The following is an 18,176-nucleotide window of genomic DNA, read 5'->3' as shown; positions in this document are numbered from 1 at the left end:
CGTTTCTCTAGAAGCCGCATCCGAGAGCCCAGCCCAGCAGAAGGCTGGTGCTCTGGCTGGCTGGTCTCTCACGCATGCGGGAAAGGCTTCCAATCCGTTACCCAACCCTGCCCCCAGATGGCTCCGCCCCTGGGTGACGTCATGATGCCGCCCCGCCCTTTCTTGGTTACCCTCCCCAGGCCTTCCTAGCAAGGAGCGGCGCTCGCTCTTTCTTTAGGGGGCTTGGCCTGCAGAAGGCGGGACCCTGCCTGCCTTGGTCTTTGATTGGTCCAGCCCTCTCTAGAGCTGCTTCGAGATTGGTCGGCTCGTGTTCCTCTCCCCTCCCTTCCTGAGGCTTCCGCTTCCTGTTCGGACGGACGCTCCGGCAGTAACAATGATCGGGGACATCCTGCTGTTTGGGTAATTAGGGGGACCAGAGGATGGGACGTGAGGGCCCGACAGGGTGGGGGCGGTCCAGGTAACCGCATTCTCCCTCTGCAGGACGCTGTTGATGAACGCCGGGGCGGTGCTCAACTTTAAGCTGTGAGTAGGCCGCGTTGGACCGTGGCTCCATCCGGGGGACCCGTAGCCCCGCCTTCGCGAGCGTGAGCCCGGCCTACGCCGCCGGCCCCGCCCCCAGGTCCCAGCCCCAAGTTCCGCCTCCAACCGGGTCCATCCTTTTGTGACTCTCCGCGCCGCCGAGATTTGAACTCCGGACTCTCAGTTCCCCCGGGATCCCTCTGCTCGCACCCATGAGAGCCTCAGACCCATCCCCCGAGAATCTCTTAGCCCTAATCTGTACCCGCAGCCCCGCAGCTGGCTGCCTCGAACCACTCTCTCCACCCCGTCGGTGGCTGCAGGCATGGCTGTGATTGGCTGGGCAAGGGGTGGCCCAGGGAACATCACTGAACTGCGCAAAAGAGGTCACACAGCAAACCAACGGTAGGGCTAGAGCTCCCCTCTGAGCTGGGGATCAGGGCCCGGGGACTAAGTGGTCTGTTTGTCCTATTGAAAGTGGTCGCTGTCTGCTTCTGTTTGTAGGAAAAAGAAGGACACGCAAGGCTTTGGGGAGGAGTCGAGGGAGCCCAGCACAGGTAAGGTCTCCTTTCTGTACTCTGGAATTGGTACATTTCAGAGAGGACAGTTCTTTTTCACCAGTTTTCTTTTAGGGGGGTGTGTGTGTGTGTGTGTGTGTGTGTGTGCGCGCGCGCGCGCGCGTGCCTGAGTTTGTGCTGTTCCTTCTACCCACCTCTGTCATCCACTGCTTTCTCCTACCAGACCTCCCTGCGTAGGTCAGCACTCATATCACTTCTTACAGTTATAATTTTCTTTTATGTATGCTGTCATCTGGCTAATATCTAGCTCTCACACTTGACCTTAAGCTCCAGAGAAGAGGCTCCAGCTTGTTTTGGCTCATCTGTGTCCTTGCAGTTCCAGCATTCCAGCATGAATGAATGAATGAGCGAATGAATGAACAGCCTATTGTTTCCAGAATGCTGTAGACCTGTTTGTTTAATTTTGAATTAGATTAGCTTTCAGATAAATCAGGAGATGTCATATAAAGATTCAGATGTATGATTTTTCAAGAAAAATTGGAATATTCTACAACTTGGGGTTCAAGCGACCTTTTGACACCTGTTGAATAGGAGTTGAGAAGCAGGACCCCACTGAAACCGGGCCTGTGGCCTCTACCTCATCCCAGCCCCTGCCCCCTTTTCTTTGTATCATTTCACATGACTGGCCCCTGGAGGCCCTAGAATATATACTTCCTGCTAAATTGACACATGTGACTATTTGGAGTCTAATGGGACCTGTACGTGACTACTGTATCCATTCATTCATTCATTCACCAAACATTTATTGAATACCTATTATGTACCAGCCACTGTGCTAGATGCTGGGGACACAGCAGGGAACAAGACAGAAGTAATTCCTGCCTTTGGGTTGTACTCCTATGGGGTGGGACAAACAGTCCCTAAACAAGGAACACACAGTGAAGAAGATGTCGGGAGGATAGCAATGGGGTTGCTGCTCTGGCTGGGCTGTGTGGAGGGAAGGCCCTCTGAGGAGGTGGCAGCCAAGGTGGTGGGTGCTATGATGGAGCATTGCATGAGGACTATAGGAACCCTAAGGGGCAGCGAATCTGAAGGCAGTCTGACAGCTCCCCTTTACTGGGGGCCTGCCAGGTGGTGGCTGCCTTGTTAGGTACTTCCTATGGGTGTTTCACTCCACCTCCATTCCTAAAAGGTAAGGAGCATTTTCCCATTTTACAGATGAGGAAACTCAGGCTCAGAGATGTGGCTCAACTTGTTTGTGGCCACACAGCAAATCAGCGACAGCATTGGGATTTGAGCCTGGGTTTTTCTGACCTCAGAGGTTGTCCTCTCAATCACTAGACTGTCCTTCTGTTCATTCATGCATTCATTCAGCAGCTGTATACGTTGCTCACCCACTACGTGGAAGGCACTATTCCAGCCCCTGGGGATGTGATCTATAGATCTGAGTTGGAGCTATGGTAGGTGGGAAATTGGCCACGTGGGCTCGAAAGTGGCGGGAGCATTGGTGACAAGGATAGTCAGAACGGTGGCTTCCCTCTGATCGGGGGCTCCCTGCTAGGCTCCTTCAAACTAGGACTCTGTGTTGGCAGTTGCCCCTGTGGATCATGCTCCTCTCCCTCCATCCTCTGCCTGGCTGACCCCTAATATCACAGTGGCTTCATTTATTGAGAGTGTCCTATATATCAGGCACCGTACTGCAGCCTTCGCAGTCCCCCATCATCCCCATTTACACAGGAGGAAACTGGGGCATGTGTAGGCCCAGGTCACTTGTGTGGAAGGTCAGTAAACTCCAGCCCACGTTTTTTTTGGCTGCATTGGGTCTTCGTTGCTGTGCGCTGGCTTTCTCTAGTTACGGGAAGCCGGGACTACTCTTCATTGCAGTGTGTGGGCTTCTCAATGCGGTGGCTTCTCTTGTTGTGGAGCATGGGCTCTAGGCGTGTGGGCTTTAGAGCACAGCCTCAGTAGTCATGGCGCATGGGCTTAGTTGCTCCATGGCATGTGGGATCTTCCTGGACCAGGGATCAAACCCGTGTCCCCTGCATTGGCAGGCAGATTCTTAATCACTGCACCACCAGGGAAGTCCCCAGCTCACGTTTAAGGTTGGAGTTCACACACTTTCCCAGTGAGTCTTCTTCTGACCCCACCTGCCTCCCGATGCATGCCAGGTTGGGTTCCCCCATTACAGCTCCCATGGCACTTGTCCTAGTGAATAATCAGGTGTGTGGTTACGTGCTTTTATATTGGTATTTGTCCTCCCTGTGAGCTCCTTAAGGCAGGGGCACGTGTCTCATTCCTTCCTGTATCCCCTGCACTCAGCTACTCCGTGGGATGAGTAGCCTTTAGTCAGCGTTTGTTCATGGTAAGAGAGGCCATTTTTGTGATCCTGGGCTCAGAGAAGGGCCTTGCCAAGCAGTGCCTTGCAGACATTCTGGGAACGGATCTGTCTGACATTTGCAGTCTGTGCTGGGCCAACACTTATATAGGCTATGCTACGTGTTGCTAACCCGGTGGCTTGGACAACACTGGACTTGTCTAAACCATGTAGAGCAACTTGTGCTCTTCATGTGCTTGGATGGTGCAGCAGTGCCAGGTGGCGGTCATGTTGGGTTGCTGTGGAAGTTTCTGAGCTTCCCAGTGTTCCAGCTCTGGTCTGTGGATGACACTTTGGGTAACACCCTTGTAGATCATGTAATCTGGATCCATTCATTTCATTCTGGAGGCCTCAAGAGGCTGGGCAATCAATTCAAAACCCCAGAGGAAGGTCCTGGAACCCGAGTCTCTAGAGTCTTTTTTTGTTTTTAATTAATTAATTAATTGCTGCGTTGGGTCTTCGTTACTGCACCCAGGCTTTCTCTAGTTGCGGCGGGGGTGGGTACTCTTCGTTGCAGTGTGTGGGCTTCTCATTGTGGTGGCTTCTCTTGTTGCAGAACACGGGCTGTAGGTGCATGGGCTCCGTAGTTGTGGTTTGCGGGCTCTAGAGTGCAGGCTCAGTATTTGTGGCACACGGGCTCAGTTGCTCCACGGCATGTGGGATCTTCCCCGACCAGGGCACGAACCCGTGTCCCCTGCATTGGCAGGCAGATTCTTAACCACTGTGCCACCAGGGAAGTCCCTCTGGAGTCTTAATGTACCAAATTCCCTCTTCTTGGAGTGGTTTCTGTTCCTTGGCATCAGAGGGGACTAGAGCTGGTCGTCACCAAAGCAGAACTCCCATTTTGCTTGCCTGAATTAGTATGCTTTTTCAGTTGTAAACTCTGAAAACCAGCTCAAAGTGGTTAAAGCAAATTGAAACATCGAAGCGTAGAATGGTCCTCGGGCACACGTGGATTCAGGGCTTAAACTGGCTCTCCAGCTTGTGACCCTCCCCAACTCTCTTTTCCTCCTGATTGGTTTTACTATCAGGCTGGCTTGTGTTGACAAAGATGACCCTAGAGCAGGGCTTGGCACATTTTTCTGTAGAAGGCCAGATGATAAATAGTTTAGGCTTTGTGGGCCATAGAGTCTCTGGTGCAACAGTTCACCTCTGTAAGTTGAAAGTAGTCATGGATAATATGTAAATGAGTGGGCATAGCTGTATTTTAATAAAACTTTATGGCTGTTGAAATTTGAGTTTCATGTAATTTTTGTGGCTCACAAAATAATTTGTTGGCTTTTTTTTTTAACCATTAAAAAGTATAAAAAACATTCTTCATTCATGGGCTATACAGAAATAGGTGGCAGAGGCCAGCTTTGGCCTACAGGCCATGGTTTGCACCCTGCCTTAGAGGACTGGGCTTCCATCTTTGCAGTCCAGCTAGCCTGGCAGAAAGCAAGTGCCTCTTTCCTGGTAGTTCGGGCAAAAGTCCCAGGGCTGGCTCTCATTGGACAGACTGGGGTCACGTGCCCTTCCCTGAGCCAGTCAGAGGCTGAGTGCTTGGTCCTCTCAGGGGGTTGGTCAGTGGCAGCTATAGCCTGAGTGCTCAGGGCTGGGGAACAGAGGTGGCCCAAATGAAAAGCCATGCTGCCATTGGAACATGGGGGCAGTGGGTGTGGGGTGGGCAGAAGCACACTGCAGCCGTGACAACAGTAATGTTAGCACTGCTTGTGAAAATGCTTTCTGACCTTCCAGGTGACAACATCCGGGAGTTCTTGCTGAGCCTCAGATATTTTCGAATCTTCATCGCCCTATGGAATGTCTTCATGATGTTCTGCATGATCGTGTAAGTCCAGCTCGCCTCTCTCCTTCATTGTCATTATCCTCAGGGTCGCTCTCCAGAATGAACCTCTGATGGTCGTTTTCTGTCCTCCCAGTCTGCACTTTTGTGTCATGCTTTCTGCTTTCAAAGTAAGAACTCTCCACACTAGAGAGGAAACTGGGGTCTGAAGGAATTAAACTATGTCACCGCAGTCCAGGCTGGAGCTTCGATTGGAACATGGCGTTCTTCAAGTCCTGGCTGTGCCTGGTGCCTCAGCAGAGGCTGCCAAGAGATGCCTTCCCCTGAGCCCATGGCTCCATCACCTCTCGCCGACTCTGTTGATTGTGCTTAGCCTATACTTGGCGTTGGCCAAAGTGGAAAATACGTCTTGAAAGGCCAGCGTGCTGCTGGGTCTTGCTCCCAGCCTGCTGGAAGCCAGCAGGAGTGCATTCAGGCTTTATTTCTGCTTTTTATGCCTATTTTATTTTCTCATTAGACTAAAAATATCCAATTGGATTGGTTTTCCTTTCAGTGTCAAGACCATGCTGTTAGTGAATTATGAGACTCATAGTAAACAGACTCAGGGGAAAAAAACAAGGAGAACCTGGGGTTCTGGGCCAGGCTGTGCCCATCTCCATGTGCTTCCCCTAAAGAGGAAGAGAGTGAAAAGTTGGCTGTCTTGAGTCATTGAGATGCTGAATTTGGGGTTGCTGTGTGGTCCTTCTGCCAGCCCAGTGGCTGTTTGAGGGGATGATTCCAGGACTTAGGAGATCGGGGGAGGAGGGGTTTCTGTGCTGCTGGAGAGTATTTTAGAGCCCAGAATGAGGGCTGTAGTGTATGCCCAGAGAGACCCTCTTTGGGAGCTCAGATGAGGCCTGCCTAGGTACAGAGAGGGCTCATGAAGAGATCAAGGAATTTGCAGAAGAGTGTACGAAGTATAACTAGCTGTCACAGGAAGTAGAAGTGTTGGGGGGCTCCTCCAGCCTTTGTCTCTCTAGATTCCCACCTATCCATTCATTCATTTATTTATTCAAAACTGTCTTTTGAGGGCTGTGCTCTGAGATTACAGTTGAGACCGAAACAGCCATAGTCCCTGCCTTCAGCGAATGCACAGAATAACAGGGATGTAAAATAAACAAATAGGGGGAAAAATCGGTTGTGAGATGGAGAATTGGAAGGGGGCTCCCAGTTTAGGAGGGTCAGGGAGAGGTCCTCTGAGAAGATGCCATTCAAATCAAGACCTACAGAACGAGAGGAAAGCCTGCCATTTGCAGAGCTGGAGAGAGGCACAGTAGCACCAGAAGCAGCATTGGCAAAGGTCCTGGGGCAGAGAAGAACTCGGTGTGGTATCATCATTTTGTTCTTTTCTGTCCGTTGGCTTCATCGTCCTCTCTTACCTGACTAGCTACTTCTACTGCTCTACCTGCTGGCCTGTGACCAGGATGGTAGCCTCAGGCTTTGTGACCTCCCAGCTCAGCCCAAGGCTAGCTTAGCCAGTAGCCCAGTGTCCTGATTTTGATTTCTGGGAGTATGCAGGTGTCACCCAGATCTACTTGGATTGGGGGTTCCTGCTTCCAGCCACTTAGGTCAGGGGTCAGCAAACCACAGCCCATGGGCATGGGCCTCTGCCTATTTTCATGAATGAAGTTTTCGTGAATGGAGCCCATGTCTGTCACTGCTTTTGCACTACAATGGCAAGGTTGGACCATTTTGACAGGCTTACAAAGCCTGAACTACTTACTGTGTGGCTTTTTACAGATCCCTGACCTAGGCCAGCTCTTTCAGCACATGCCGTGAGTAAGGGAAGCTTTTCTCTAGAAAGGGCTCTGTCAGGGAGGCAGTGACTGGCTTTTTCAGGATATCAAAAACTGGAAACCACCTAAGTCTCCAAGAATAGGAGAAGAGTCAGGTAACTCGAAGGACACCCATACGACCAACTGACAAAACACCATCATTGATAACGTGCCTGAAGGTTCTGTCTACACAGGAGAATGGTTTGAAAGTAAAGAAGGTCGGGTGTCACCTGTATGCACACTCTGGTGTCAGTTGTGACTTGCACGTAGTAAACATTGAATAAGTGCTGAGTGGGTGTGTGAGGGAAATAACTTCCAGTGAGAGAGTTGGAAGGGTCTACTCCAGACTGTCCACGGAGGTGACTGTGCTGTGACTGCTGAGGAAGTTAGTGGGCTCAAGGGATAGTTTACTATTCCATGTACTCATTTCTGTATTGTTGGAGCTGAGCTCAATTGGAAATTTTAAAAAGTCATAAAAAACTTGAAATACAGGGAGAAAGGTGTCTGAACATTTAGAGACCAAGGGCACTGATATCTGCGACTTTGAAACATGAAAAATAAAGTAGATGGATCAATGGATAGATACACAGTAAAGCAAAGCATTAATTGCAGGTGGTGCGTATGTAGGTGTTTGCTGAACTGTTATAACTCTTCTATATATGTTGAAATCTTCATTAAAAAAGTATGGGCGGGGAGAAGATAGGGAGAAAATGAGAGTGTCAAACCATGGAAAAGGGTTTTAATAAGTAAAAAGTGGAAGTCAGTCTTCACAATTCAGTATTTTGTAGTATTTTCCTATGGTTGTGCAACCGTCACTACTCTCTAATTCTAGACTATTTTCATCCCCCTCAAAGGGAAACCCAGTACCCATTAAGCATTTCCTTCCCATTCCTCCTTCACGCAGCCTTGGGCAACCATTGATCTCCTTTCTGTCTCTATGGATTTGCCTGTTCTGGGTATTTCATGTTGATGGAATCATACAGTATATGGCTTTTTGTGTCTGGCCTCCTGCATTCAGCATAATGTCTTCTAGACTCTTCCATGTTGTAGTGTTTATCAGTATTTCATTCCTTTCTGTGGCTGAATAATAGTCCATTCTATGGATATGCCACAGTTTGTTTATCTGCTCATCAGTTGATGGATATTTGCAGTGTTTCCATTTTGAATAATGCTGATATAAACATCTGTGTACAAGTTTTTGTGCAGACTTAAGTTTTCAGTTCTCTGGTATATAACCAGGAGTGGAATTGCTGGGTCATATGGTAACTATATTTATCCTTTCGTGGAACTGCCAGACTATTTTCCAAAGTAGCTGCAGTAATTTTCATTCCTATCAGCAGGGTATGAGGGGTCCAGTTTCCCCACATCCTTGCCAATACTTGCTATTGTCAGTTTTTTTGATTATAGCCATCCTAGTGGATGTGAAGGTTGATTTGCATTTCCCCAATGGTTAATGACATTGAGCTTTCATGTGTTCATTGGCCATTTGTATATCTTCTTTGGTGAAATGTCTTCAGATCCTTTGCCCATTTTTTAGTTAGGTTATTACTGAATTGTAGTTCTTTTTATGTTTTGGATACCAGTCCCTTATCGGATATATGATTTGCAAGTACTTCCTCCCATTCGGTGGATTGTCTTTTCAGTTTTGTTTTTTTTGTTGTTTTTTTTGTTTTTTTTCTGGTACATGGGCTTCTCACTGCTGTGGCCTCTCCCGTCGCGGAGCACAGGCTCCGGACGCGCAGGCTCAGCAGCCATGGCTCACGGGCCCAGCCGCTCCGCGACATGCGGGATCCTCCCGAACCAGGGCACAAACCCGCGTCCCCTGCATCAGCAGGCGGACCCTCAACCACTGCGCCACCAGGGAAGCCCATCTTTTCAGTTTTTTGATGGTGTCATTTGAAGTGCAAAATCCTACAATTTTGATTAAGTCCAATGTATCTGTTTCTTCTGTTGCTTGTTCTTTTTGTGTTATAGCTAAGAAGTCATTGCCTAACCCAAGATTATAAGGATTTACACCTAAGTTTTCTTCTAAAAGTTTTATAGTTTTAATAGTAGGTCTGTGATCCACTTTGAGTTAATTTTCGTATATGGTGTGAGGTAGGGATCCAACTTCATTCTCTTGCATGTGGTGACCCAGTTGTTCCTGCCCCATCTGTTGTTATTTTTTCAAATAACCTTTTTATTTTGGAAAGAGTGTAGATGTATAGAAACGTTGCAAAGGTAACACAGAGAGTTCCCATATACAATTGAGCCTTGAACAACACAGGAGTTAGGGGTGCCGACCCACCTCACAGTCGAAAATCTGAGTATAACTTTACAGTTGGCCATCCGTATCTGCAGTCCTGCTTCCATCGATTCAACCAACCTTGGATTGTGTAGTACCACAGTATTTACTATTGAAAAAAATCCACGTATAAGTGGGCTGGCGCTGTTTAAACCTGTGTTGTTCAAGGGCCAACTGTGTATCTTTTTAACAATTCTGTGGTTTTCCCCTGTAGGCCTGTATCATAACCTATTCCCAAACTTCATGAACATTTATACAGTTTCTAGGCCTTTTCTATTCCAGATTTTCTTCAGTTAACAGAGTTATCTCTAATAATCGTTTGTTTACTCAAAGGTCTTTTTATTTATGAAAGTCACCACTGATTTGCAGTGATAGAGAATGGGCTAAAATAAAATGTTACAGATTCATACCAAGTAGATACTTTTTAAAAGAGTTACTTTTTTTTTAAGTGTACAGTTTGGCAGCGGTAAGTGTGTTCACATTGTTGTGTGACAGAGTTACTTACAAAATCAGAAAATGATGTAAAATGATCTTAGTGATAGTAACCAGAAAATATTTCCTGAAAGTGTTTTCAAGGCAACCGCTTCCCATCCTCATGGATGTTTCTGCCCTCTGACTTTTCCAGGCTCTTTGGCTCCTGAGCTCCAGGTACAGAACCGGAAACACACCTTCTCAGAGTGTCTCTTCCTCCATTCCTGACGACTTCAAGAATGTTTCTGACCAGAAAACCGGTGACCTTCCCAGAAAGTCCAAGCTTGTGGTGGGTGGAAAAAATGTTCACCAAGATGAACAGTTTCCCAGCCACGTCACTGTTTTCTTTTCAAAGATATTTTCACTTTGATCTCTGCCTTGAAATGCTGTCTACTTAAAAGAGTTTGAAGAGTGTTTATGTGAGGGACTGTGGTATCTAGATTGTTTAATCAGATCAGAATCCCTCTTCTACCAAACTTTCACCCATCTGGGTATTTATTGGTTTATTTTTAATAACCATCCTTTTTCGGTTCAAATTATACAGATTTTTAAAAATCTTTTGTATCCAGGGATCTGAAGCAGAAAGGTTGGCTTTTAAGTTTGATGTAGCCTCTTACTGGACTGCATTTGTGAGGAATGAACAAGTTCATTGTTGCTGGGTCTGTGTCCAAATTCCTTCCCCATCCCAATGGGCTCTGCTTGGCCACTCCATGCTGCTGAGGTTGTCCCCAGGACTTGAAGGGTGAAGTGTTATGGGTTCCTGTGGAAGAGAGGTGCAGAGCAGTTGGCAGGGCGGATGGCGGTTTTATGAGAAACTTTGCCTTGCCTTGAAGCCCTCTATTAAAGTAACTTTTGGGGCCATTAATTGTATAGTTTTTAGAATGAGAGTGATTTATGTGGTGATATTGGGACCCAGTTCTGAAAGCTTGGGTTTTGGGGTCTGCTTTTCAAGTGGATGATTTCAAGGTTGAAAAACAAGCCTCATTGGAGGAAATACAGCATTTTGCATAGAAGCTTCTTTGAAAGGGATTCCTGGTTTAATCGCCAACATGACCACTTGGGTGGTCAGTGCCTGGATCCTACAGGTGTTTGATTTGTTTGTTGTGGTTTTTGAAATCCTAACTTGCAGGTAACCTGGTAGGAGGAAAGAATAAATATGCAGGCTCTTAGAACTAAAGAGCATTGAAAATAAAGCTCATTTCTAAAAAGGACCTTTTGTTTATACATTTTTTAACCAAGAAGTCCTTTGTAAATTTTTTTTATTTTTGATACTTTCATCAGGTTTTTTTTTAAATTATTGAATATAGTTGATTTAAAATGTTGTATTAATTTCTACTGTAGAAGTTAACTGTCAATTTGAGTTGTTTCAAATTACACTTTGGGAAACACCTAGGATTCATTTATTGTGGAGGCTGTCAAAAAGTCAGAAAAGAGGCAATGTTAGATACTCCTTTTCAGTTTTTGTTCAATAAATGTTGGGCAGGAATTGGGCAAATACGATTTTGGGCTGCACCTGGAAGAATCGAACGAGTTAGTGATAATGGTGGGATTTTGCTAGGCCAGGGTCAAGTCCACTTGTCTTGCTGCTCAGCTAATTCATTCTACTTCATAGCTTCTGTAATTTATTCCCTTGTCAAATCTGGGCCGAGTATCACCCCGTGGTTTGTAAGTAGCAGGGAACAGGGCTGCTGAATCAAGCTTCTCGCAGGTCGGTGTTCTTGTCAGCAGGAATGGACGTGCCAAGATCTTGGCTGGTCAGTCCTCAAGCCATATGAATGATGTGAGGAAACCTCCCTGCCTTATTCAGACCGGCGCTGAGGTTTCAATGAGGTGAGGCATTTGTGTGTCGTGGGGATGAATCGAGCTCGGAGGAGAGAATGCTGTCATTGAGATTTTGTTTCAATAGTTGTATTTTTCACCAGAGAACTATTTTCTCATTGTTCAGTTCTTATAAGCAGTGGAGCTGTGGGGGATGCACATCAAAGGCTGTTGTACATTTTTAAAGTGGCAACTCATGGGTGTGCATCTTTAGGAGGCTTTTCAAGAACCCACACTGGCACCAAAGGTTACCCAAGTTTGAATTTTGAGTACCTAGGGTCCCACAGCTTGTAAGTGCTCATGTTCTGGGTCAGTTAGATGTGGGTTCAAATCCCATCTCTGCTTCTTGCTCATGGGGCCTTGGCTGGTTATTTCTCCTCTCTAAGCCTCAGTTTCCACATCTTTAAAATGGGCCTGAAAGTCAAACCTACTGGTGTTATTAAAAGGTTCAGTGAACTTGAAGGTGAGCCAGGTGCTTGACTGGGTGGCGCCCAGTAAGCACTCAGTACCTATGGGTGTCCTCACTGCCCGAATTTTCTCTCTTCTTGCCTACATTCATTCAAGCAGTCCACACACAGACAGTTAAAGGAGCAATCACATCATTTTAAAAAATTGGAAACAATTTCCAGCATGGAAAACCTTTTCCTGTCTTCCCATTCCTTTTCTAGCATTTTTCTTATACATATTGGTATATTCGACATAGTTCCAACAGTGGTAAGGCAGTTTGGGTTCTGCTGTTTTCTTTTTTTTTTTTTTAAGTTAAAATATAGTTGATTTACAATGTTTCAGGTGTACAGCAAAGTGATTCTGTTATACATATATATATATATATTCTTTTTCCTATTCTTTTCCATTATAGGTTATTACAAGGTATTGAATGTAGTTCCCTGTGCTATACAGTAGATCCTTGTTGTTTATCTATTTTATGTATAGTAGTGTGTATCTGTTAATCCCAAACTCCTAATTTATTCCTTTCCCCTTTGGTAACCATAATTTTTTTTTCCATGTCTGTGAGTCTCTGCTGTTTTCATTTTGACATCATTTCCTTCATATTTTCTGGGCTGCCAGAGAGGCTTCATGGGTCTCATTTTTAACTATCGTGCAGCATCAATAAATCTCATTTTAACCTTGGCCCTCTCATATGTACTTTGAACTTGTACTTTATCCGCTGTTATAAATGCCACTGCGGTCACCATTGTTGTGACCTTTGCTGGCTTCCCTCACTGGTACTTCCCAGAGTACCTGGGAAGGCTACATCGTCATGTACTACCACTGTAGCTTTAGTGGCTTTTGTTTATTTTGTTTTAAAGTTTCTTACTACCAATGCATGTTCATTGTAGAAAAATTATGAAGTCCAGCTTTGCTGTAAGGGAAAAAATCACCCGTAATCACTTTTCCCCAGAGAGCATCACTCTGGGTACACATTCCTCTGGCTCTTTCTCTATGCATGTGCACTGGATATGGTAGATACCTTTTCTCTATCCAGATGGTATCTTTGTATCTTCTGGCCTGCTCTTCTCACCTGATAATATGAGCACACTTCTGTATTTTTACCATTCTTAATAATTGCAAATAAGCCATTGTAAGGACATACCATAATTAATTTAACTAGTCCCCAGCTGATGGAGACTTGAGTTATCTCTAGTGTTTGTCTATTATAAATAACACAGCAATGAACACCTCAGTGTATCATCCCTAATGGCTTTTGGGGGTCACTTTAAAAGAAGAGAGTCATACTCAATATCTTGTAATAACCTATAATGGAAAGGAATCTGAAAAATCTATATATAGTATATATTTATGTATTACTGAATCACTTTGTGGTACACTTGAAACTAACACAACATTGTAAATTATATTTCAAAAAAACTGATACAAAAAAACAGTCCACCTTAAAAAAAAGAAAGGATGGTAAAATGACTAAACTTATTAAAGAAACTTGCATTTAAAAAAAAAAGAGAAATCCACGTTGACAGCTTTAGGCTAAGAACCCCCAGCCCCCAAAAACACATCTTTGACAACTTACTTCTTTGTCTTTATTTACTTAATGTTCATTCGTTCCTATGTATGTATGTTTATGCATACATACATACGTACATACATCTCAAAGACCTTGGTTCTAAGTCCCTATCATCTTTGACTAGGAGCGATGTCCCAGCCACTTAAGTAGATTAACTTTGCTTAATCTGTGAGTAAGGATGAGGTTTTCAGCTCCACCCAGATAACTGTTTCTTTATGCAAGCAACAGCAGTTAACATCACACCAGCTGGCTTTCCACCTTGGCCTTGGTAGTTAAGGATCTTAACCACCATCTAAGTAATAAATAAATGCCCACTATTGCTCATCCTGGAGAATGTTACATAGAGTTGCTGCCAAGGTGAGAAGCCACACGTGGAGAACAAAAAGAAAATAGAAATTTGCAGCACAAGCCCTGGATGCAAACTTCGGGGTTCATATTGGATATACCCCCTTTTGCTTAGTCCATGCTTGCCGTGTTGAGGAGTGAACCCCGTCTCCTTTTTCTAGGTTTCTTGTTGCACTTCAGTTCCAGATGCTCTAGAGCAGAACTCGGAAACTATGGCCTGCCAGCCAAGTCTGGCCCACTGCTTGTTTATCGGTACCCAGCCACACCCCTTTGGGTATGTGCTCTGTACGGTTGCTTTGGCTGCTTTCCTGCTACGGTGGTAGAGTCGCGACAGAGACTGGCCCACATAGCTGAAAATACTGGCAGTCTGGCCCATTTACAGAACAAATTCGCCGACCCCTGAGCGAAGGGATGATGGAGGGTCTCAAGGTGCCCCTTCCTCCCAAAGCCACTCAGGTGAAATAGTCTGCATGCTTTGTGGTCTGGATTTTAATAAAGACATGTACAAACTTGCTGAAAATGGAGCTGGCCATTTTCAAGTGATGTGGTTAACAGAGCAAACCCAATTTTACTTCTCTGGATAGTTAGGGGAGAAATCTCTCCGGGCTCCCTGGGATTCCTCTTAAGTAGCAGTGAGAGATGTGATAATGAGATTGGCTCTCCTCTGAAGTGGTTAGATTAGAAAAGTCAACGAGGCATTTCCTTTTCGTGTCAACCATTTTTATTATCTCCTTCTTAACCAAATTTGAGATTATGAAATATTTGACAAACCATCAGGAAAACCTGATGTTTTCCCGCATTGATGAAAGACAAGTGCTGTTTGTGTATAAAGCAAAAGGCATGCTATTGGGCTTCCCTGGTGGCGCAGTGGTTGAGAGTCCGCCTGCCGATGCGGGGGACGCGGGTTCGTGCCCCGGTCTGGGAAGATCCCACACGCCGCGGAGCGGCTGGGCCCGTGAGCCATGGCCGCTGAGCCTGCACGTCTGGAGCCTGTGCTCCACAACGGGAGAGGCCACAACAGTGAGAGGCCCGCGTACCACAAAAAAAAAAAAAAAAAAAAGGCATGCTATTAAAAAAAAAAGGTGTTTCTTTTTTTTGGGGGGTTTGTTTTCACCATTCCCTTGATTTTCATTATGCAGAGGAAGGCACTTTATCCCATTCAAGGCCCTTTCTGGCACTTGAGAGTTCCTAGAAATGAGTTTGGTAATAACAGGTGTGCCTGGATAAGAAAGTGGGCAAAGGGATCTGTAGCATTGAATTGAATTTGGAAATTCAAAGTCCACATTTTTCAGTAAGAAAATGGCAAGGGCTCATCATCGTCTGGCTCTGTGGCTTTCTTTTTGGCCAGTTGGGTGGTTTTGGATTAGACCAGGGATTAGCAAGCTGCTGCCCACATCTGGCTCCCTGCCTGTCTTTTTACTGCCCACCACCTGTCTCTTCATGGCCCAGAAGGCAGAATGGTATGTTTTTAAACGGTTGAAAAACAAATCAAGATGAAAATGGAAGGAAATTCACGTTTCTTTGTCCATACAGTTTTATGGGAACTCTGTCACACCCATTTGTTTGTGTATCGTCAGTGGCTGCTTTCAAGCTGCAAGGACAGACTTGAGTCCTTGGGACAGAGACCATCTCACCCACAAAACTGTGAACGTGTTGACTGGCTGACTTTTCGTGGAAAGATTGCCAACCCCTGGACTAGACGATTAAAAAAAAAAGACATCTTATGGGTGGATCATATTCATCTGTGTTTAGTTTGCATTACTGTGGCTGTTAGTGGTACATATGGGCCACAAGGATATATGTGTGTGTGTATACACACACACACACACACACACACACACACACACATACATAGAGAGAGAGACTGTGCTTGGGGAGTTTGTAGAAGTTATTTTAGGGGGAGTAAAGCTTGGGTGCATCTAATTAGAGTTTATTATGTGAATCAGGGAAAAAAGTGGAAAAGAGGGTTGTGGCGGAAAGCAAGATGGAGGTCTGCCTCAGACCTGGTATCTGTCACTTACAGAGTGTGACATGGGGCAGCATCTTGGCTTGTTTGTGCCTCCATATCCTTGTCTATGATACAGAGACAGCCTTGACATGTGTCTATAACCTGCCTGATGTGGGGCAGGTACTCAAAAAGTGGTGGTCTTTTCATCAGGGTCAGTACATTTATTAAAAGACATTCTCAACAGGGTTTTGTGAGGCTTAAATGAGATGGTGTTTTAGTCTGCTCGGGCTGCCATAACAAAATGTCACAGACTAGGTGACTTAAACAAAAGACATTTCTTTTCTCATGGTTTCTGGAGGCTGCAAGTCCAAAATCAGGGTGTCAGTAGGGTTGGTTCCTGGTGAGGCTTCTTTCCTCAGCTTGCAGATTACCACCTTCTTGCTGTGTCCTCACATGGCCTTTCCTCTGTGTGCATCCCTGGGATCACTTCCTTTTTTTTTTTTTTTTAATTTTTAAAATGTTGTTTTATTTATTTATTTTTGGCTGCGTTGGGTCTTCGTTGCTGCACACGGGCTTTTTCTAGTTGCGTCGAGTGACAGCTACTCTTCGTTGTGGTGCACAGGCTTGTCATTGTGGTGGCTTCTCTTGTTGTGGACCACAGGCTCTAGGCATGTGGGCTTCAGTAGTTGTGGCACGCGGGCTCAGTAGTTGTGGCTCGTGGGCTCTAGAGTGCAGGCTCAGTAGTTGTGGCACACGGGCTTAGCTGATCCACGGCATGTGGGATCTTCCTGGACCAGGGATTGAACCCGTGTCCCGTGCATTGGCAGGCAGATTCTCAATCACTGTGCCACCAGGGAAGTCCAGGGGTCTCTCTTCTCATAAGGACACCAGCCATATTGGATCAGGAGCCCACCCTTATGACCTCATTTAAACTTAGTTACCTCTTTAAAGGTTCTGTCTCCACATACAGTTGAATTGGGAGTTGCAGCTTCAACGTATGAATTTGGAGGAGGGCACAGTTCAGTCCATAATAGATGGTCAAGGGTCTGGGCTGTAGTAGATATTCAATAGCTGTTAGTTTATCTACTTGGCTAATAGTATGCTTTGAAGCATTAAAAATTAAAAAAACAAAAAACTCCGTGTGGTCTAGGAAATCCGACCCTGAGAACTGCTAAGAATGGGCCTTGCCTCCCGTTGTTCCATGGTCAGTTATTTGCGTGGAAGTGAATGGTGGCTTCCACCACAGTGTCTCAGACTCTGATGTCCCCATGAATCCCCTGGGGCTTGTGGCGAAGTGTGGATTCGACTTAGCAGGCTGGGGGCTCAGACTGTGATTCTGTGTTTCTAACCAGCTCCCAGGGGAAGCCTGTGTAGCTGGTCTCTGGACCACACTCTGAGTAGCAAGGGCCTCTGCTATCTGTTCAGTAGCCACTAGCCACCTGTGGCTATTTCAGTTTCCATCTCAATGAGTTAAAATGAAAAACCCAGTCCCCCAGTCACAAGTAGCTACATGTCACATGTATTTCATGGCAGAAAGCTCTAATTGGGCAGCTCTGCATCTGAAAGAGAGGGTGGTAAGCTTTTTTAGTCAGGGGCCTATATGAGTTTCCTGTGGCTGCTGTGACAAATGGCCCTAGACTTCATGGCTTAAAACAATACATTTATTATCTTACAGTTCTGGAGGTCAGAAGTCCAAAATGGGTCTCAATGGGCTAAAATCAAGGTGTCGGCAGAGCTGGCTCCTTCTAGAGGCTGTAGGGGAGAAGCCGTTTCCCTGCCTTTTCCAGCTTTTAGAGGCTGCCCACATCCTTGGTTTGTGGTCCCCTTCCTCCATCGTCCAAGCCAGCAATGGCTGGTCGACTCTCTCTCATGATGCAGTCTCTCTGATTCTGACACTTCTCCTTCCCTCTTCCCCATTTAAGACCCCTGTGGTTACACTGGACCCACCAGGATAATTCAGGAACATCTCTCCATCTTAAGGTCAGCAGAGTAGCAACCTTCCTTCCATCTGCAACCTTAATTCTCCCTTGCCATCTAACACAGTTTATTTACAGGTTCTGAGGATTAGGACGGGGCTATCTTTGGGGGCTGGGGCAGGGGGTGTTATTCTGCCAGACAGTAAATATTTTTGGCTTTGCAGACAACACCATCTCCAAACTACATGACTCGCATTTGCCACACACAAAACCAAGCAAACGCACAGGCCTGGCTGAGTGGTTTCTTTTCCTTTTTTTGTCTTTAACCTTCTCATGGAAAATTTCACACACACACAAAAGTAGACCAGT

At 45.8% G+C, this 18,176-nt stretch overlaps 1 protein-coding gene across 2 annotated transcripts; it reads left to right on the top strand.

The window, feature by feature from the left end:
- The first annotated feature begins 316 nt into the window (after positions 1-316).
- On the top strand, positions 317-10,971 carry SMIM7 (small integral membrane protein 7). 2 transcript variants are annotated; one of them, XM_027084573.1, is made up of 6 exons: positions 360-399; positions 481-522; positions 788-921; positions 1,021-1,073; positions 5,146-5,236; positions 9,915-10,971. In XM_027084573.1, the coding sequence occupies exons 3-6, from the start codon at positions 842-844 to the stop codon at positions 9,928-9,930; spliced, it is 240 nt and encodes a 79-aa protein (XP_026940374.1). In that variant the 5' UTR covers positions 360-399; positions 481-522; positions 788-841; the 3' UTR covers positions 9,931-10,971. The 2 variants fall into 2 exon arrangements, with proteins under 2 accessions (XP_026940375.1, XP_026940374.1); XM_027084574.1 differs by lacking the exon at positions 788-921 and having other exon boundaries at positions 317-399.
- Positions 10,972-18,176: the final 7,205 nt, after the last annotated feature.

This window comes from Aethalodelphis obliquidens, unplaced genomic scaffold (genome assembly GCF_003676395.1).
Source record: "Aethalodelphis obliquidens isolate GAN/ISIS:26980383/991018 unplaced genomic scaffold, ASM367639v1 scaffold53, whole genome shotgun sequence".
Taxonomy (NCBI): Eukaryota; Metazoa; Chordata; class Mammalia; order Artiodactyla; family Delphinidae; genus Aethalodelphis; species Aethalodelphis obliquidens.
The sequence above is the reverse complement of the archived record's forward strand: the minus strand, read 5'-3'. Positions and strand labels throughout refer to the sequence as shown.